This window comes from Oryctolagus cuniculus, chromosome 15 (assembly GCF_964237555.1).
Source record: "Oryctolagus cuniculus chromosome 15, mOryCun1.1, whole genome shotgun sequence".
In the NCBI taxonomy this organism is placed as follows: Eukaryota; Metazoa; Chordata; class Mammalia; order Lagomorpha; family Leporidae; genus Oryctolagus; species Oryctolagus cuniculus.
In genome coordinates this window covers 36,372,556-36,394,557 of record NC_091446.1, presented here as the reverse complement: position 1 = coordinate 36,394,557, position 22,002 = coordinate 36,372,556, and the positions used below count along the sequence as shown (strand labels likewise).

At 41.1% G+C, this 22,002-nt stretch overlaps 2 protein-coding genes across 16 annotated transcripts in view; one reads left to right on the top strand and one right to left on the bottom strand.

The window, feature by feature from the left end:
• PLCE1 (phospholipase C epsilon 1) overlaps positions 1-16,054 on the top strand; it is a 352,529-nt gene extending 336,475 nt beyond the window's left edge. For 14 of the 15 annotated variants that reach the window (XM_070057584.1, XM_051823417.2, XM_070057580.1 and 11 more), the window contains 4 exons: positions 6,682-6,840; positions 7,969-8,187; positions 8,487-8,699; positions 12,271-16,054. In XM_070057584.1, coding sequence (XP_069913685.1) covers positions 6,682-6,840; positions 7,969-8,187; positions 8,487-8,675 — 567 coding nt within the window. In that variant the 3' untranslated portion in view covers positions 8,676-8,699; positions 12,271-16,054. The remainder of the gene's footprint in view (positions 1-6,681; positions 6,841-7,968; positions 8,188-8,486; positions 8,700-12,270) is intronic. The other variant, XR_011382357.1, reaches the window with a different exon arrangement.
• The window catches only part of NOC3L (NOC3 like DNA replication regulator), a 55,592-nt gene continuing 49,401 nt past the window's right edge, over positions 15,812-22,002 (bottom strand). The window contains exons 20-21 of the mRNA XM_002718388.5: positions 20,332-20,416; positions 15,812-19,377 (exon numbers count right to left, since the gene is read on the bottom strand). Of these exons, the coding sequence (XP_002718434.1) occupies positions 19,249-19,377; positions 20,332-20,416 (214 nt within the window). The 3' untranslated portion in view covers positions 15,812-19,248. The remainder of the gene's footprint in view (positions 19,378-20,331; positions 20,417-22,002) is intronic.

Here is a 22,002-nt window from a genome sequence, read left to right as displayed (position 1 = left end):
CAACCCAACCGGGACTAGAACCTGGGGTGCCAGCACTACAGGTGGAGGATTAGCTAAGTGAGCCATGGTGCCGGCCTATCCCCACACCCTTGCCAGCATTTGTTGTTTGTTGATTTCTGTATGAAATCTAACAACCATTAGCCATGTTAGCCATTCTAACAGAGGTGAGGCGAAACCTCATTGTGGTTTTGATTTGCATTTCCCTTATGGCTAGGAATCCTGTGCATTTTTTCATGTGTCTATTAGCCATTTGAATTTCCTCTCCTGAAAAATGTCTGTTCAGGTACTTTGCCCATTTCTTGACTAGGTTGGTTGTTTTGTTGTTGTTTTCTTGAGTGCTTCATATATTCTGGAAATTAATCCTTTATCAGTTGCATAGTTTGCAATTATTTTCTCCTATTCTGTCGATTGCCTCTTCACTTTGCTGTGTATTTTTTTTTTTTCAGTGAAGAAACTTCTTAGTTTGATGTAATTCCACTTGTTAATTTTGGCTTTGTGCTTCTGGGATTGTTTTCAAGCTCTTCATTTCATTGATCTTTTGTATTGTTTTGTTTCAATTTTGTTTATTTCTTCTCTAATTTTTTTAAGATTTATTTATTTTACTTGAAAGAGTTACAGAGAGGCAGCGGCAGAGAGAGAAGTGTCTTCCCATCCACTGGTTCACTCCCCAAATGGCTGCAATGGCTAGAGCTGGGCCAATCCAAAGCCAGGAGCCAGGAGTTTCCTCTAGGTCTCCCACGTCATTGCAGGGGTCCAAAGGCCTGGGCCATCTTCCACTGCTTTCCCAGGCCTTAGCAGAGAGCTGGATCAGAAGTGGAGCAGCCAGGACTTGAACCGCAGCACCCATATGGGATGCTGGCACCGAAGGTGTCAGCTTTACTCACTAAGACACAGTGCCAGCCCCTTTTCTCTAATTATAATTACTTCTTTCCTCCTCCTAATTTGGGGTTTTGTTTCGTGTGTGTGTGTGTGTGTGTGTGTGTGTGTGTGTTTCTGGGTCCTTGACATTCACTGTCAGCTCATTTATTTGATGTCTTTCCAGTTTCTTGATGTAGACACTAATTGCTATAAACTTCTCTCTTAACACTGCTTTTGCTGTATCCCATAAGTTTTGATATGTATTGTCATCTTCATTTGTTTCCAGAAATATTTTGATTTCTCTTTCAATTTCTATCACTGTTCATTTAAGAGCATGTTGTTCAGTCTCCATGTGTTTGTGTATGTTCTTGAAATTCCTGAGTTGTTGGTTTGAGCTTTAATCCATTGTGATCAGAGAAGGTGCATGGTATTATAATTTTGATTTTTTTTAAGTTGTTGAGACTTGCTTTATGGCCTAGTATATGGTCTATCCTAGAGAAAGTTCCAGCCACTGCTGAGAAGAATGTGTATTCTGCAACTGTGGGGTGAAAAGTTAGGTAGATATCATTAGGTTCATTTGGTCCATAGTGTCGATTAGCTCTGTTGTTTCTTTGTTGATTTTCTGTCTGGTTCATTTATCCATTGATGAAAGTGGGGTGTTGAAGTCCCCCATTACTATTGTATTGGAGTCTATGTCTCCCTTTAGATCCGTTAATAGTTCTTTTAAATAGTCAGGTGCCCTGTAATTTGGTACATATAATTTTATTAGTCATGTCTTCCTGTTGTATTGATCCCTTAATTATTATGTAGTGTCCTTCTCTGTCTCTTTTAACAGTTTTTGTATTAAAGTCTATTTTTTCTGATATTAGAATGGCTACACCTGCCCTTTTGTTTCTTTCTGTTAGCATGGACTATCTTTTTCCAGCCTTTTACTTCAGTCTATGTGTATCTTTGTTGGTGAGGTATGTTTCTTGTAGGCAGCAAATAGATGGGTCTGATTTTTTAATCCATATGGCCAGTCTGTAGCTTTCTTTGTTTTTTTTTTTTTTTATATTTATTTATTTATTTGAAAGATAGAGAGTTACAGAGAAGCAGAGGCAGAGAGGGAGGGAGGAAAAAAGGGCGGGAGGGAGGGAGAGAGAGAGAAATCTTCCACCTGCTGGTTCACCCCCCAAAATGGACCACACGGCCAGAGCTGTGCCAATCCAAAGCCAGGAGCCAGGAGCCAGGAGCTTCTTCCAGATCTCCCACGTGGGTTTGGGGGCCCAAGGACTTGGGTCATCCTTTACTGCTTTCCCAGGGCATAGCAGAGAGCTGGATCAGAAATGGAGCAGCCAGGACTCAAACCAGTGCTCATATGGGATGCCAGCACTGCAGGCAGCAGCTTTACCCGCTACGCCACAGTGCCAGTCCCCAGTCTGTATCTTTTAACAGGACGGTTGAGGCCATTTACATTCAATGTAACTACTTGGCCCTGCCATTTTTCTGTGAATATTCCTGTCATTCAATTTGGATTTCTTTTGTACTTTCACTGGAGGATTTTATCTTTACCTTTTTTTATGATGATGGCTTGCTTTCTGTGTTTCTGTGTGTAGCACATCCTTTAGCTCCTTTAGTAAGGATGGACGAGTGGTGACAAATTCGATTTCTGTTTGATATGGAAGGTCTTAATTTCACCTTCAGTTGTAAATGAGAGCTTTGCAGGGTACACTATTCTGGGTGAGTTTCTTTTTTTTTTCCTCTTAAGATTTGGACTATATCTTGCCATTGTCTTCTAGCCTATAGGGTTTCTGATGAGAAGTTGGCTGTGAGTCTAATTGGAAATCCTCTGAAAGTAATCTGACATTTCTCTCATGCTCGTTTTATAATCTTTTCTTTATACTTTACTGTGGACAGTTTGACTGCAGTGTGTTATGGTGAATATCTTTTCTGGTCATGTCTGTTCTGTGTGCTTCTTGTACATTCTTTTCTCAAATTAGGCAAGTTTTCTGTAATCACTTCACTAAATAGGCCTTCTAGTCCCTTCTCTCTTTCCATACCTTCAGGCACTAAGACCCATAGGTTGGGTCATTTGATAGTTATCTCATAGATCTCCAACACCGTTTTTAAGTTTTCTAATTTCTTTTTTTTTTTGGGGGGGGGGGGAGTGCTCTGACTGTAAAATTTCCAGAGATTCGTCTTCTAGCTCAGATATTTTTTCTTCTCCCTCACCAACTCTGTTGTTAAGGCTTTCCACTGTACTTATTTGTTCTATTGGATTTTCCATTTCTAGTATTTCATTTTGATTTCCCTTTAAAAATCTCAATTTCATGGGAAAATTTTTCATTCATATCATATATGATTTTCTTTAGGTTACAGATTTGCTTCTGATTGCTTTTGAGTAATCCTGATTAATTTTTTGAATTCCATTTCCAATATATCCTCAATCTCTTAATGTTCACATTCTAATATTGAAATATTGTCTTCCTTATTGTTGTTCAATGAGTTTATGCATTTATTTTGAGGCATTTGTAGAGTTTTTTTTTTTTTCCTCCTCTGTTGGCTTAGAGCTATGCTTCCGTGGCTTAATGGGATGTCTACACTTTCCATGGATACCAAGAGGTGTGTGATGGGTGTGGCCAGGGAGCTCTGGTCAATGCTCCAGGATGGGGCAAGTATCCAGGATAACACCCAAGTTGTGTGTGGTAACTCTCTGGTAACTGGATGGAGAGGAATTGTCACCTCTGTTGGTGGGACCACTCTTTCCCTTCTCCTCCAATCTGAGGAATACCCAGGTGTTAGTCCCCAGTGTTCAACACTCATCTGCACTGCCATATGAATGCACACATGAGCCACACAGTCCTTCCTGTGAGCACAGTTCCCTGTGCTATAAGCTGCTCTAAGCAACCAAGTATCTCTGAGAGTGTGCAGCAGCACACTGTGATTGCCTGGAAACCAAGTAAATGCTACCTCCTCTCAGTGTATTCTCAAGTCTCAGTACCCAGGGCTCTCAGGAACAAGGCGTAGAGGTGGGGTGCCTCCACCCTATTAGCTTGCCCCGTCCACAGAGCCTGAGGTGTTCCCAGAGCCACTGTCCGTGTGTGTTCCAGCCCGCTGGATAGAGTCCAGTCCTCCCAACCAGATTCAAAGTCTGTGGGGAACACAGGTTTTTCTCTCTGGTATGATCCCTGGGTCACAGATGTGCACAATACCCATCAGCCACAGCACCACTCACTTCACAACTGGTACAATGGAGTCCTGCAGGTGGCACTTCCCTTTGTAGGGATGGCTCCCCCTCCACACCCATTGCCGAGTGGTTGCAGCTCACACAGTGGATAGTGTCATTAGTTGCTCTTGAACTGCTGTGGTTACCCTTCCTGATTGGGTGTAGGGTGGCCCTGATAGTTGCTGGGTGCACACGCAAGAGCTGGAGCAGCTGCTACCTCCTTATATCCAAAAATGGCGCCAACCCTCCCACCACTGGCTGCAGGGCACTGTTGTAGGGGAAAGGGGGGAGCGAGAGACTTCCTGCTCCCCCACCCCTCCACCGCAGGTTGAGTAGTTGCCCTGGTGCCCTGCGGGATCCAGGCCAGACTCAAAAATAGTGCAGTTCATGCAACTCTCCTTCCAGTTCTATCAACAGCAGCACAGGCCGGTGTAGTCCAATCTCACCTGGTTTGCCAGGGCAGGTGCTTTTTTCCCCCAGATCTAAGCTGCTGGGTTCTTTGTTGTTTCATTGCTTCTTGTTCCAACTGTACATCCCATATGGGTCCAGGGCATTTCCACTGCTTTCCCAGGACCTCCCCCTGTAGTTTCCCTTGAAAGTGTACTTTCTCCACTTTTTTTAATATTAATTTCGCCTGCCTAAATCAGACCGATCTATTGCTTTCCTGCCATCTTGGAACCCCTCTCCTGGTTTTATCATCTGTTCACAAACCTGCGGCTTCTAACATGGATGAAACCCAGAAAGTGAAAATGTTCTGAATGAGGCTCCAAGTTGATCTCTTAAAAGTAATGCTTAGTGCATTGTTGTTGGAACATTTTATGTGATAACTTAGAGAACCTTTTTTAATTTCTACCTGGTTTTTGGTTACTCCCAATTTGGCTAATTATGATCAATGCAATGACATATTATGCAGCCATATCCTATTATGCACTAAGATCCCTGCAAATGGACATGAAATAAAGAGCACACTTTTTTAAAACTTTATTTTAAAGAGAGAGAGGGAAGAGAAGCAGAGAGAAGTCTTCCATCTGCTGGTTCAGTAGCCAGGCTGAAGTCAGGAGCCAGGAGCTTCATCTAGGTCTCCCACGTGGGTACAGGGGCCCAAGACTTGGGCCGTCTTTCACTGCTTTCCCAGGTGCATTAGCAGGCCAAAGCCAGGAGCTTCATCTAGGTCTCCCAGGTGGGTGCAGGGGCCCAAGGACTTGGGCCATCTTTCACTGCCTTCCCAGGTGTTAGCAGGGGGATGGATCCGAAGTGCAGCAGCCAGGACTTGAACCGGCGTCCATATGGGATGCTGGAATTGCAGGTAGTTTAACCCACAACACTACAGCCCTGTCCCCAAAGAGCACACTCCTTTAAATGGGGGAGAAAAACCAAATTGTAGAAGAGTATTAAGTAGGAGAGTACAGTCTCATTTTATAACTCTTCTCCCCTCTCACCACTATCTAGTAGGTGGGCCAAACAACTGAGTCTTGCAAACTCTTAACACAAAATGGTTGGAAGGTTAAGGAAATGATTGGGACAGGTATAAGCAGATGAGGGGCAAGCTCCAGAAGCCAGTTCTTGTTAGTTTGGTGCCACCTAGATGCAGTTTTTTTCTTTTATTTAAATATCAGTGGAGACCCTTCTGGGTCATGTGGCTGGTTGAAGTTCCAGGTTAGTTAGATTCCTGGCTTTCTCTGCTTAGTTTGCACCATTTCAGTAGCTTGGATGGGAGAATAGGTTAGAATTCTGCGGACAGGAGTTTCTGGCAAGTCCTCATTTCTGGATGGGTTTGCCTACCATTTACTTGCCTTGACACTCCTACCCTCTTAAGTCCCCCTTCTAAAGAGAACTTTAAGCTACCCTCATCTGACAATGGGGATAAAGAACAGGAGCCACCTTACAATCATATATCTCAATTCATAGCATCGCAGGGGTTTATTGTGTATATAAAATATTTATTCAGACAAAAATAACCTTGTATACCCCTGGCTTAAATTCAGAAGGACATATCCTAACAACAGAGGGCTTTTTGTGTGGAGAATTAGGTGGAGATAAATACCCCTGGCTAAATTCAGGACATATCCTAACATCAGAGGTTTTTTTGTGTGGAGAATGAGGTGGAGATAAAAAGGAGAAAAAAAGAGTAGGGGACAAGTTTGTTTTATTGATATACTTCTATGCTGCTTGAAAATTTTGCTGATACTTGTATTCAATGCAGCTTGCCTCCAGCCAATTTCAGCCTTTGTACTGTGGGTTTTGCTTCCTTCAGCTTGGCTGACAATTTCACTTGTTTCACATTTCAGATGTCCAGCATTTCTTCTGTGCTCACAAGCTACATGGAAATGGGTGGGATTCTCTTAAATGAACTTCACTGTGTTCTTTTGGACTCTCCAAATCCATAGCTAATAGGAGGTGAACAGGCTTACTGTGGGTCAGACCTTGTGGGTTTGTCAATATCAGGAGAAATACATTTCTTCCTCTCCAAAGACAGGTGTCTTCTTTTAGACTAGTTTATGAAACAAAGTATACAAGATATAGAACTAAGAACTGTTTCCACATTCCTAAGTAACAGCTCTGTTTTTGCTAGATTTTTCTCTACCAATTACTCATACTTTTTTCTCCTTTCAACAAAGATCCCAGAAGAGAAAACCATTGTTCAAGATGACAGAGAGGTGATCTTGAGCTCAGAGGAAGAGAGCTTCTTTGTCCAGGTGCATGACGTTTCCCCAGAGCAGCCACGGACAGTCATCAAGGCACCCCGTGTCAGCACTGCACAGGACGTCATTCAGCAGGTGACAGCCCCTTCCTTCCCCACCTCAGTCCTTTCCTTGACATCAGTTGTTAGAATTAGTTGTCAACAGCTCAATTTATGAATCAAGTTCTAGAGCAATGGGGGGAAAGGAAGAGAGCGCTCCGAAGGCTGGAAGCTATTGGTTCATTCCTTCAACAGTGAACTGGTATCTACCAGGAGTTTGGATCTCTATCAGGCACTGATGATACCAGATCTAGGAAGCGAGGCTGCAGTGATCATTCCCTTGTCCCAAAGATGCCTGACCATCTCTTAAGGACCCTACAGAAGACAAGCAGAAGGCCACTCCCTTCCTCTAGATCATGTTTCTTTGTCCACACAGGTTCAGAGAACTGTGTACTTCCCTCATAGCCTGTTGTGGTTTGCATTTACTAAGCACTTGCCTGAGAAATGATACAGCATAATAATGGTTAAGAGCACAGACCCACATCAAATTGATCCAGGTTCAAACTACAGCTCTGCATCTTACTATGAGATCCTGAACAAGACCTTGGGTCTGTGCCTTAGTCTAGCTCCCTTTAAAAGAAAAAACCTCCCTAACTTATTTCTGTTGTAGAAACAACTCCTGTCCAAATTCACTAGCCTATTCCAGTTGGCTCCAACACATCATAAATCAAAGATACTCTTGTACTAAATGAAAAAGGAGACCAAGTGACTTCTGAAATTCCTTCAGAATACAAGACTGTGACAAGGAGGCAGCCTGTGCGACAGAATAGCTTCCAGAGGCAGGAGTCTGCTCCTTGGTGATTGTAATGATCTTCCTATCAGCATTTCGTTGTGAAGAATATCAGGTTCAAGTCTTTGTTATGTTATCAGTTGTGCATAATCTGGAATCTACTTACCTTCTAAAAGGTTAAGCTTCTTCATCTCAAAATAGGGATAATACCACCTAAGTCACAGACTATTGGGAAGTTTAGTAAGGTAATGTGGTAAAGTATCTTAAAAGTTGTAACTACACTAATGTGAAATGAGGAGTTTGGTGATCTGCTTTGGAAGATCCCTTCCATCTGTAAGTCTGCATTTTTCAACCATAAAGTTTCATTTAGAATGAATGCAAATATTGGAGGTACTGTGTCTTTCTTTATGCAGTTGACTTTAACTTATCTTTCAGACCTTGTGCAAAGCCAAATATTCCTACAGCATCCTGAGCAATCCCAACCCAAGTGACTACGTGCTTCTGGAAGAGGTGGTGAAAGACACTGGCACCAAGAAGTCTTCTACCCCAAAGCCCTCTCAGCGAGTCCTTTTGGATCAGGAGTGTGTGTTTCAAGCCCAAAGCAAGTGGAAAGGTGCGGGAAAATTCATCCTTAAGCTAAAGGAACAGGTGCAGGTAATGTTTTAAAAGTTACTTTACACTCTTCATAAATTTTTGATATTCATAACCACACCAGAATCAGATTTGAGAGCTAGTGAAATCTAGGAGAAAGTTCTTAAAGTCAAGGAATTTAGCTGGGAGAAAATTATTTGGCTATGTTTTCACGGTGAAAAAACAGGTGCTCCCCTCTGAGAAGAGCCTTTCTTTCCAAAGCTCTATTTAGCAGAAGAGGAAAGAGCTCCTTCTGACATGGTACATGGATTGAGGACTCTCAGTTTAACCCAGTACCAATGAAAGATTCTTTTTCCCCACAGGCTTCCCGAGAAGATAAAAGAAAAGGCATTTCTTTTGCCAGTGAACTCAAAAAGTTCACCAAGTCAACTAAACAGCCTCGAGGACTCACATCACCTTCTCAGCTCTTAGCCTCAGAAAACATCCAAAACAAGGAGGAGAAACCCATGTGTGGTTTGTCCCCTGGAGACACAATGGATTATCGGCAGTGACCAAGGGCAGCATGTTTTACCCAGGTATGCTGTCATTGCACCATTCTGAGACAGGTTTCAACTTAAATTACTCTGTGAGGCACAGTTAGTACTACATTTGATCTTGTCCAAGAGGAGGGTTTCACCTGAAGTCAGGTAAGACTGGTACCTTTACTATGGAAGGGACTCTGAAGATACACAAGGATCCTGCAAAAAGGTCATGGAAAATGAGACTGTAAGTTTACTGAGGGGCAAAATATTTTGAAATTCATGCACACATGAGGTCTTTAAAAAGTTCATGAAATATGCATATCATGAAAAATGTACAGATTTTAAAATTTTTTGCACCAAAATAAACTCAGGGAGTGCAGTGGAGGATGGCCCAAATCCTTGGGCCCTGCACCCCATGGGAGACCAGGAGAAGCACCTGGCTCCTGCCATCAGATCAGTGCGGTGCGCTGGCCGCAGCTCGCCGGCCATTGGAGGGTGAACCAAGGGCAAAGGAAGACCTTTCTCTCTGTCTCTCTCACTATCCACTCTGCCTGTCAAAAAGAAAAAAAAAAAAAGAAAAAAGAAAATTCATTTCTCCACAAAGTTTTTGCAGTATCCTCATATGTAGCTTGACCTTTTATAATATTAGACCTCCTTATTTTGTAGATAACTAAGCAAAGGACCCCAAGGCAGCCAACTTAACCAACGTATCTCAAAGCCTTATTTTATCAGTCTAGAACTCACTGTCTGGTATTCACAGAGAGTATCATTTGTTCTGTTTTAAAGCATATTATATGGAACCTGAACAAAAAGGCATGTTAGGAAATAAAACATAAGCTTATTCTTTTCACTTAAGAGTTTTTGTTTCTTTCATTTGTCTTTACGTTGTTTGAGGGAGAGATGGATAAACACAAAGATAGTTCCCATCTGCTGGTTTATTCCTCCAGATGACCACAATGGCCGGTGCTGACCGGACCCAAAGCCAGGAGCTTGGAACTCAATCTAAGTCTCCCATGTGAGTGGCAAACACCCAATTACTTGAGATATTATCACTGCCTCCCAGGGTCTGCATTATCAAGAAGTTGGAGCCAGTAGCCACAGCTGGGTAATCTGCAGTGGGACCCAGCATCTTAACCATTAATCCACTCACCCATCATTTAATTTTGTAATGAAGTTAAGGGAGAATTAAAGCCCAACTGTACCTATTTCACTGTAGTTCCAAAATTTAAAATTCACAAGACCAATCGTATAGTGAATGCACTGTGGCAGGATTATACTATAGAGAGTATCACCATATATCTATCACAATCAGGGATTTTGCATATAAAATTGGGGGAAGGAGTTTGGTTTAGCAGTTTAAAATACTGGTTTGGGATGCCATATCAAAGGACCTGAGTTTCAGTCCCAGCTCCACTCCTGATTCCAGCTTCCTCTTAACGAAGACCCTGGGAAACAGGTAATCAAGTTCCTGTGATCCACCTGGGGTGAGACCTGGCGTGAGTTCACAGCGCCTAGCTTTGGTCTAGCCAAGCCCCAGCCGTTAAGGGCATTTGAGGGAGTGAACCAGTGGATGGAAATGTTCTCTCAAATAAATATATATTTTGCTGCAAAATTACACAAGCTCACAAAGAATTCACTGACACTTCTTGGTGGAACCAAACTTGATTTTAAACAGCCTCAAAATGTGCATGTGTGTGCAAATTGTTTAACTCTTTACCATTATAGAGTTGATCTTATGTATACAAAGTTAACTGAAAATGAATCTTAATGGAGAAGGGAGGGGGGGAAAGGGAGGAGGGGTGAGAAGGCAGGTATTGTGAAAAGCATAACTATATTCCTAAAGTGGTACTGATGAAATTTGTATTCCTTAAAAAAATTAAAAAGCAATGCCAAATACAGGAAATCTCCCCTTTCAAAGAATCTGTATATACATCTATTCTGATCAAGGTTGTTGAGATTCTGTATGTAGTCTCATCAGAAAGAAATCTCACAACTATAGTAACAATTCCCATCACAGCCTCAGATAATATTGAGTGTAAATAAGATAATGAAGCTCCAAGGAAGTTCAGCACCCTTTTTCTGCTGAGTTACATCTGGGATTACAATTTTTTAAGTTCCAGACTTTGTTTACTGTCCCAGTGTTGCTAAATCAGTCCCTCCTCCAAAAGTCAAGTGAGCTTGAGGCCTTTTTAGGGAAGTGACAAAGTATGGTAATGGCTTTGTGAGTATGTTAAGGAGAGCAGTCAAAACTTAAATATTGTTTTTCATATTCAGAACTTAGCAGCAAATAAATTGTATAGGTGCTTATCACACCTATATTGTAACTCGTTGAAGGATAGAGTGAAATTAACACTCATGGTAGTGAATGTACCACCCTATATTTCAGAAGCCCTTTGTATACTGTACGATTGCTTTAGTAGGCTAAGACTACAACTCCAGGAGAGGGTGTTATGGCACAGGTAGTTAATCAGCCACTTGGGACTGCCACATCCCGTATCACAGTACCAATTTGAGTCCCGGCTACTACACTTTCAATCCAGTTTCCTGCTAATGTGCTAGGGAAAGATGCAGATGATGGTCAAAGTACTTGGGTCCCTCCAATCCATGTGGGAAACCCAGATGGAGTTCCAGGCTCCTAGCTTTAGCCTGGCCCAGCCCTTGTGGGCAATTAGGGAACGAACCAGTAAACTGAAGATCTCAGTCTCTCTCTGCCCATTCCCCTGTCACTCTGTTTTTCATATGTTTAAAAAAAAAAAAAAATACAACTCCACTAGAAATTTGTCTTAATATGCATGCTGTAGTGAACATTTTTTTAAAGAGATTTATTTATTTGAAAGGCAAAGTTACACAGAGAGAGGAACAGAAAAGGAGTGAATCTTCCATCCATTGGTTCATTCCCCACATGGTCACAACAGCCATGGCTGGGTCAGGCAGAAGCCAAGAGCCCAGAACTCCACTGGGGTCTCCTACATGGGTGGAAGGGATCTGATCAATCACTTGGATCATGTTCTGTTGCTCTCCTAGGCGCATTATCAGAGAGCCTGATTGGAAGTAGCACAGCCAGGACTCAAACTAGTGCCCACATGGGATGTTGGCATCACAGGTGGCAACTAACCCACTATACCGTAACACCAGCCCCTGTAGTGAACATTTTTCATTACTTGTATTTTAGAATGGGAAGGGTGGTAGTAATTTAGATGACTGCCTCTAAATTCTGCTTTCCTATAGAAAAAAGACATGTGGCATCATTCATTTGACATAATTCATGCTATCTGCTTTAAGAAGTTACAGTAATTCTAAGAATCTGAAGTAAATATTCACCTTACTCTTATCTGAATGCACAATGAATTGAAAGAATTCTGCCTTCTCTTCAAGTTGAAGAGTTTAACATTATAATAAAATTTTTTTCCTAAAGAATGTAGTGTTCCAGGGCAGAAATAGCTCATGTTCCAACATTAGGAACATCATGTTCTAACACTGTGTTTTTAGCAAACAAGCTGTCCCCCCAAACCTAGTCACCACTGCTGGGTTTCTGTTGGTTAAACAACTCTGAATACTTGCTATGCTATAAAAGTTTCTGCTTCATTTTCAATATACTAATTAGTCTATGTATATTACATTACAGGTGAAGCTCTCCCAGCAAGAAGTTAAAGAACAAACATGGCAGAAAAAATATAATTTCCTTATTTCTGTTACACTTAAAACTGGAAATTGATTATTTCTGAACTGAAACTGTCACACACGATGTAAGGTCCATGTTGAAGACAAGCAGAATGGCACAAGTTGGTAACTACCAGTTAATGTACTGACCAATGAAGGAAGGAAGCCCAAGGGATTGCCATTTTATAAATGTAAGCAGTTGGAAAACCCATCATAAGCTTGCAATAACTGAATTAGAACAAGGGTCGGCAAAGCTATATCTGTAAAGGGCCAGATGCGCGATATTTTAGAGTTGGCAACCAAATGGTTTCTGTTCCAACTACTCACCTCTACCACTGTAATACAAAATCAGCTGCAGACAGTACGTACAGGAAGGAACATGGTTAGATTCTGGTAAAACAAATTTACTGATGGACACTGAAATTAGAATTTGGTATGAATTTCACATATCTTCTTATAATTTTTTCAACCACTTAACAATGTACAAGCTATTCTTAGTTCAAAGGCCACACAAAAGCTGTTGGCAGGCTGGATGTGGCCCAAGAGCCATAGTTTTCCAACCTGAGAACTGAGGACAAGGAGCCAGTGTTAGCCATACATTTTGGCTGAGAATTGGAAGCTTTCGGGCATTGCAAATGTAAATATGTCCTACAACGTAAAATTCATTAAAATTAAGTCAATGCAGTTCCTATACTGTGTACAATAGTGCACTCTTCTTTAGAATTTTTTACATATAGAAAAGACATGAGTTTTTTAAAAACGGTTATTGCTTATATATTCACAGATTATTGCCTTCCTGTTTTTCACAAAATGAATTTAAAATGATGTGTAATTTATATTCTACTGAGTTGTGATGTCTTAACAAGGAACCTAACCATTTTTTAAAAGAAAAATAGATTTGAGTTGGTGTTTAAGGTAAACTTATTTATTTTTCAAAGTTTGTACTGACACTGTACTTATATATTTATTAGACATAACTTCCTTGATATTCAATGGGTTAGAAGTGTTACTTTTCTACTTCACTATTTGAAGACAACCCTCCTAAAATGAAAATATATGTTATGAATATCTGAAATGGGCTTGAGTTTCATGTAAAAGAGCTTCATTTCTGCTTAAGAGCTATCGATCCAAGCAATACTTGCCATTTAATGTAAATTATTTTTTAAGACCTTGCTGTACAAAACTATTAGTTCAGTGTAAAGGATTCTTCTTGGTACGAAACAAATTACATTTTCCTCTAAAGTAAATCCCAAACTATCTTTAAATTGCTATTAAATTTCAAGGTATTTTTCTTTGAATTATGAAGCACACTAAAATCCTAACTTTTGCTTTCAGAAATTTTTAAGAATTCTAAAAATGAATAAAGTAGTCCTCATATTTCTTGCATATCCCAAAAATTGCAGTGGTAAAATACATCACACAGCTTTCATGTCATTTAAAGATCTTAGTAAGTCAAAGCCTTAACACCAGAACCACCACCATTTTCTTGTCAACAGAATTCAGACTATAACAGTTTGATACAGTGCTACTATAAGCTTTCTTTTAAATGAAATAGTCTGTAACAAATGCACAATGCTGCAGCATTCAAAACACTTTCAAACTTCTATAATAGATCAAATGGTTTGCCTTACCATGTGTTGGAAACTGGATTACTACTCTAGAGGCAACAAGAAATGAAAAGGAAGACTGTTCTCTCTAGGTTCTTCATTTGGCTTTGACTCTTTCTAAGCACTAGTCCACCTACCTCACCCCCATAAGCTTTAATGTAGTTGGTTTGGATACAGCACAAATCTGAATCCTACTCTGAGACTGAATGGGAGACTAAGTTGTTTTGCAAGAGTGAACCCAGACTACTGCCTATATTGCATCCTAATCTGGTAGTTCATCACATTTTGAGGTAAACGCATATACTCTATTTGAGTCTGGGTTTTTAAGTAGAGGGTCTACTTTACATTACAACTGACCAGCACAACCTAGTGTCTGTCAAAAATATGAACATTTCTTTAGAGCCTATCTGAATTACAAAGCCATTATCAGTATACCAAATGCATTTATGATGCATCTAAAACAGCCACCAGGACTGTACCAACTACCACTTCATACTTTTAACCTGAAATGAAAAGAATAAACATCCAAGTTTGTTTTATTATAGTACTTAATAAGCTTCACTAAGAGTGAAAAGAAAGGAGAATTAAAGTATGAATTCTATCAGTCTGCCCACTTTAAAAAGACAATGTGTGACATGGAGAAATAATACAGTTTAACTTCCTCTCAGTCACTTGCTCATCTAGAATTGGCTGTTTTGCAATATGATGTAAGATTACCAGAGTGTTGTGCTACAAAGTTAGGATTAGTTGGGATAAACTATAGCAAATAACAATATTATCTGAGCAGAAAGTGCTGTCCTTGTTTCATGTGTTACTTACAGTCCTCCAGCTGGGGATAAATACAGAGTGTAGACTCAGCAAAAGTGGAGGATCAAGTGCCTTGTTTTTTACCAAACTTGGCTTTTGTCAAGTCCTTCTATCTCAGTGGCTCTGGAGACACTGAGGCTCATTAATCAAAGTATGTCCCCAAGGATGTTGTAGAGTTTCCTTTTTAATTCAATCTTCCTATCAAGATCCTAAATCCTCCCTATCAGTATCTCTGTACATCTCTCCACTTTACCTACAGGCTTTCCTTAATTCTGCAAAGTAACTGGGGGTGCTTTCTGATCCAGTAAAACTAAGTAAACTCAAACACAAAGCTCTTACAGATGTGCTTCCATGCTAATAAACAAGACTAGGATTTTCCTCACTACTGTTTTTGATCTTAGACTTGACAGAGTGAAAGGCATCCTATACGGCAAGTGCTCTCAAGATGGCAGTCTCTGATCCCTTTTCATTTGCTTCTCTCACATCAGCAGTGAGTCCAGAAAAAGAACATACCTGTTCCCCCAAAAAGGTATCAGAAAAGGGAGACTACCTCTTCCACAGAGTTCAGATTTGGGTCAACACATTTTCTTGATCCTCTGTTAACAATGTATGTGTTTTCTGCCGTATCTATATTTAAATTTCCTATAAGCAATTCTTGGCTGGTGGCTAAGAACTTTGACATAAGAATACCTGAAATGAGTATCTTTGAAATACATGTCTTAGATTCAAAATAGACTATGCTGAAGCCTGTCAAAAAGCATTCTCTGAAACCATCCCTATATCAGATGACATAAGTATCTGAACTTTGAAATAATTCCTAATATTGATTAGATAATACTGCTTTTTTTTTTTAAGTGCTGTGTGAATGATTTGCCTCAGCATAAATCATGAAAGACTAAAACTGTCTTATGCCCATTACTACCCCAATTCACTTTTAAGTGCATAGCATAGTGCTAAGTTCATGGTAAATGCTCAATATTAGGTTAAGACACAAAAAAACTACAGTAAACCTTCGTATGACCTCAGCAAAGTACATATGTGATGAATAATGGCATTGGTTCTGAAAAAGAAACTCATCAACATAAGGTCATATAAAGTTAATGCACAAGTATATTTCATCATCAAATTCATACAGGACATTCAAATATTAGATGTATAATTTTATGGTCCCTCTGCAAATATACATGTAACAAGAAATTAGAAACATAATACAAGCATAAAATAGCTGATGAATTTCTATTTTACAAATGAATTTTCATCTAAACTACAGTTCCTGTTGCTGAAGTATAAATGTATTTGTATATGTTTGGAAAATAAATGATTTGTGACATGGTATGGTAACTTGTGCTCTTATGGGGACAGACCTTTGGTTACCCACAAATTAGTAACACTCCTAGGTTTTGTTTTCTATCTAAAGGATGGGCTATATGTAAGCCAATATTTACATGCTGAATCATACCTTTCTCATCATGAAGCAATCAAGCCTAAAAAGTCTGACCTCAGGGAGCAGCACTGTGGCTCAGCAGGTTAAAGCTATGGCCTGCAGTGTAAGCATCCCATATGGGTGCCGGTTTGAGTCCCAGCTGCTCCCCTTCCAATCCAGCTCCCTGCTAATGGCCTGAAAAGGCAGTGAAGGATGGCCCAAGTGCTTGGGCCCCAGCATCCATGTGGGAGACATGGAAGAAGCTCTGCCTTTGGCCTGGGCCAGGTCGTTGCGGCTATTTGGGGAATGAATCAGCAGATGTAAGATTTCTCTCTGTCTCCAACTTTCTAAAATAAATAAATATTTAAAAATAAAGTTTGACCTCACAAAATACTTCTAGAAAAATCACAGGGGTGGGTGTTTGGTGCAGTGATTAAAATGCCACCTGGAAAGCCCACATTCCACGTTGAAATACCCAAGTTTGAGTCCCAGCTCAACTTTATTTTCTTTTTATTTATTTTTTTGACAGGCAGAGTTAGTATGAGAGAGAGACAGAGAGAAAGGTCTTCCTTCTGTTGGTTCACTCCCCTAATGGCCGCCATGGCTGGCGCTGCATCAATCCGAAGCCAGGAGCCAGGTACTTCCTCCTGGTCTCCCATGCAGGTGCGAGGGCCCAAGCACTTGGGCCATCTTCCACTGCCCTCCCAGGCCACAGCAGAGAGCTGGACTGGAAGAGGAGCAACCACAACTAGTACTCCGGTGCCCCAACCAGGACTAGAACTCAGGGTGCCAGCACCGCAGGCGGAGGATTAGCCAAGTGAGCCACGGCGCCGGCCTCAACTTTTATTTATTTGAAAGTCAGAGTTACAGCAAGAGAGGCAGAGAAAAAGAGAGGAGAGATCTTCCACCCATTGGTTCACTCCCCAAATGGTCACAAAGACCACGGTTGGGCCATGCTGAGCCAGGAGCTCCATTTAGGTCTCCCATATGTGCGCAGGGGCCGAAGCACCTGGGCCATCTTCTAATGCTTTCCCAGGCCACAGCAGGGAGCTGGATCAGAAGTGGAGTGGCCAGGACTTGAACCAGTGCCCAAAGGGGATGCCTAGGCTGCAGACTGTGGCTTAACCTGCTATGTCACAGCACTGGTTCCCCAGCTCCACTTCTGATTTTTTTTTTTTAAGATTTTTATTTGAAAGTCAGAATTACACAGAAGGAGAGACAGAGAGTGAGAGAGACGTCTTCCATCCACTGGTTCACTCCCCAACTTGCCGCAACTGCTGGAACTGCGTCAATCCGGAACCAGGAGCTTCTTCCACGGGTGCAAGGACCCAAGGATTTGGACCATCTTCTATTGCTTTCCCAGGCCATAGCAGAGAGCTGGATTGTAAGTGGAACAGCTGGGACTCGAACTGGCGCCCATATGGGATACTGGCACCATAGGCATCAGCTTTACCCACTACACCACAGCGCTGGCCCCTCCACTTCTGATTCTAACTTCCTGCTAATGTGCACCTTAGGAAGCATTAAGTGTTGGTTCAAGAACTTGGGTCCCTGCCATCCACACGAGAGAACCAGCTCGTTGTTTCTAGCTCCAATCTGGCCCAGTCTGGCTATTGTGGGCATCTCAGGAGTGAACTAATCAAAGGTACCTTTCTCTGTTTTTGTCTCTCTGCCTTTCCAAAATAAACAATAATTCACCCAAGACTATGCTGAAAGATTGACATCAACTGTTAAGTTGATATCCTACCACTCTACTGGAATAGTAAAGGAATTTTCTTTCATTTACTTCATGAGAAAAAGAGCTCTATGCTTCAGACCAAAATAACAGGCCATATTACTATATGATTCCTGTACAATGTTTCAAATTCTCACAAGAATCAAACAGATGTTTTGATTCAACTATCAACAGTAGAAAATACTTACAAGTTAGTCACTGACACATGCATTTCACTGGATAGCCCTAAAATATTTGGAAAGCTGCTATAAAGTACTGCTACAATAGGCATTTTACCTATACAAAGGGAAAACGAAATGAAGCCCCCACCACCACCACCACCATCTATACAGAAAAGTCTTAGACTTGCTTTTACCACCCTGGAGAAATTTTTCCAATTACCTTCCAGGACATGTCAATTAAAAATGCAAAAAACTTTAGAGACTACAACTGTATTAAACATTCTTTGAAAGCAGCTACAATGAAGGCTAAATGAGGCTACCTGCTGAAGTATATCATTTATAAAGAACTAATGGGGAGCAGGGACTAGCGCTGTGCAATAGTAAGGTTAAGATTCCACCTGCAGCACAGGCATCCCATAGGGCACTAGTTCATTTCCCAGCTGCTCCACTTCCCATCCAACCCTCTTAATAGCCTAGTAAAGCAGTGAAAGATGGCCCAACATCCACGTGAGACTCCCAGAAGCAGCTCTGGTTTCTAGCTTCAGATAGGCCCACCTCTGGCTATCGAGGCCATTTGGGAAGTGAACCAGAGGATGGAAGACCTCACTGTCTCTCCTTCTGTAACTCTGTCTTTCAAGTAAGTAAATACATCTTTAAAAAAAAAATAATAATGAACCTGGGACTAATTTCCAGCTTTTTTTATCAAAAATTTTCATAAATATATTTTCACTCAAATTTAGAATGTTTCTCATTTGCATCTATGATATTGCAATAAAAATATTTAGTTTTAAAGAGTATTTGCTTATAAAGAGCAGCTTAACTAGGTAAAATAAAAACCTTTTCATGGTCTTGATTTTTCTCTTCTATATAGCAACTACAGTTCAGTATGAATCAATCCAAAGTGTTTTTTAACTATAATATGTACATTAATTTTTCAAAAAACAGCATCATGAAGAAAGAAATTTCCAAATACCTGCAGGAAAAAAAGGCTTGATTCTCTTAATGAGTAACATTTTCAGAATATAGAGTGAAGCCATATGCCATGCAAAGGGTAATGTGTCCTCTTCCTAATCACTCTTAGGAAGTTTTCCTTGTATACAAAGGTCCTGAGCAGACAACATATCTTGATGCGTATCTGCATACACACACACACACACACACACACACACACAAATATATAACAAAGTCTACTGATTCTTCATTCTTTCTACTACCGTAACGATGTTTTCAAATATTTGGTGAAATCCAGGGGTGATTGAGTAGCAACTTCATTACAATGTCTTTTGACTAGCTGATTTAAATCTTCATTTAAAAGTGAATCCCCTTGTACAATTTTATCCTGAAAAATATTAAAAGTATGAGTTGAAGTTTTCTTGGCCATAAGCAAAAGTCAGTTAATAGGCAGAGTTAAAAATGGCTACAGCTGACATGAACACATGAAACATAACAATGACAGATGCTTGCTCAGTCTTGAACATTTCCTGTACTGAATAAAAGTCTCATGACCATCTCTGTATAATTCCAAGCCTAACCATCCATCCTATTATCAACACCTCAATGAAAAAAATCTATGTATAAAACAATTAAGCAAGCTGGAGTTAGAGTTACTAGGAGACTTATTATTTTGGTTTTTCTTTTTCAAAATAAAAGTAGAGGTAGGCATTTGGCACAGCAGTTAAGTTGTTACATGTGTTGCCACATCCCATACTGGAGTCTCTGGGTTTGAATTCTAGCTCTACTTCCAATTCCAGCTTCCTGCTAGTGCACATCCTAAGAGGCTGCAGGTGATAGCTCAAGTATATGGGTCCCCACCACCCACTTGAGTTCCAGGCTCGATTTCAGCCTGGCCCAGCTCTAGCTGTTGTAGGCATTTGGGGAGTGAATCATCTTTATAAATAATTTCTTAAAAGGTAAAAAGTATTACATACTGGGCCGGCGCTGCGGCTCACTAGGCTAATCCTCCGCCTAGCGGCGCCGGCACACCGGGTTCTAGTCCCGGTTGGGGCACCGGATTCTGTCCCGGTTGCCCCTCTTCCAGGCCAGCTCTCTGCTGTGGCCAGGGAGTGCAGTGGAGGATGGCCCAGGTGCTTGGGCCCTGCACCCCATGGGAGACCAGGAAAAGCACCTGGCTCCTGGCTCCTGCCATCGGATCAGCGCGGTGCGCCGGCCGCAGCGCGCCGGCCGCGGCGGCCATTGGAGGGTGAACCAACAGAAAAAGGAAGACCTTTCTCTCTGTCTCTCTCTCTCACTGTCCACTCTGCCTGTCAAAAAAAAAAAAAAAAGTATTACATACCTTCTTTTTGGAGTGTGAAGATTCAACAGGAGGATTGAATGTCATTGTTGCCATGCTGTAAGTCTCAAAAAGTTCAGCAGCAGATCTATAATCACAAATATAAGAAATTTGGAGATACTACCACGTATAACTTGAAAATAATTAGATTGCACCCAAAGAATGACTCATATTTTAAACCCATAAAAGGTGTAACGCTATCCTGCTTTTGAAACCAACCAACCAACCTACTTATTAAAAAAAAATCCTAGTTTCTCACATAATGTCAACACTATCCAACTAAACCCACCTCAGAGAAACCTCGTATACATTTTGAAATGTAGGCCTAGAAGACTCAGTGTGATCAAATCCCAACCCAACCACAGTCCCACGAACAATACACAATGAAGCCTGACTCAGTCACGGTAGCCAAAGGACTGAAGCATGGGCTTCAGCTACAACTCAACATTGCAGCTGCTGGCCTGGATGAAAAATAAGGAGGGGCCATTTAGGACAGAAAATATATCTATACCCATGGGCATGCTAAAGAATCCTTAATGATCTGGGGTTAGTTTCCATTCTCTTAAAAAGAGGGACAAAGAATTGTTCTCCTTTTTCTCTGCTTTCAAAAAACAAGGCTGAGGGGCAGGTGACAAGGTAAGGATGGGGGCAGTTGGCAAGTGTGAAGGAAAGGGTTTATGGAAAACTGTCATGACTCATTTAGTAAGGGCAGCAGTTGACCACTGCCATCTAAAAATCTAAAAATACAGTCAGTGTCACCAAATCTAGAGAAGAAATAAATGTGAATTTTAACCAAATTCTTACAATATTTAAAAGATAGCAACTAATTCAATCCTTGTACAAACTCTAAGAGGCAAAAACTATCAGCCTGGCCCATAGGTCACTGATTTAGGATCTCTGAATTGAAAAAGCAGTGGGCTTGTAAAAGAGAGAAATCTGCAGCGAAGAGCACAATGTTACTCCTGAGTGGTGGGCATTACAAAGTGCTATGGTTTGAATATGTGCCCTCCAAAACCCATGGCCAATGTGATGGTATAAAGAGGTAGGGTTTTAACAGGTGTCTAGGCCATAAGAGCTCCTCCCTTGTGAATGGGATTAAGGCCCTTATAAAAGAGGATTAAAGTATTGTCCTGTTTGCCCTTTGACCTTCTGTCACATGAAGTCATAGGTGCTTCATCCCCCAGAGGATGGAGCACCAGGGTGCCATCTTGGAAGCACAGAGCAGCTTCCATCAGACAACAAAAACTGTTGTGGCCACCTTGTTCTTGAACTTTGCAGCCTCCAGAGCTGTAAGCAATAAACTTCTGTTCTTTATAGGGCCAGCATTGTAGTACAGTGGGTTGAACTAGCACCTGCAATGCCTGGATCCCAGGTGGGTACCAGTCTGAGTCCAGCTCCCTGTTAATGTGCCTGGGAAAGCAGCGGAGGACGGCCCAAGTCCTGGAGCCCCTACAACCATGTAGGAGAGACATGGATACAGTTTCAGGCTACTGCTTCAGCCTGGCTCTGCCCTGGCCATTACTGTCATTAGGGGAGTGAAACAGCACGTGGGAGATATTTTTTACCTCTTTCTCCTGCCTGCCCTCCCCCCCCCTCTTTTTCTGTAACTCTGCCTTTCAAATAAATCAACCTTTAAAAATTTTTTCTGTAATTTTTATATTTCTTCCCTCTTAT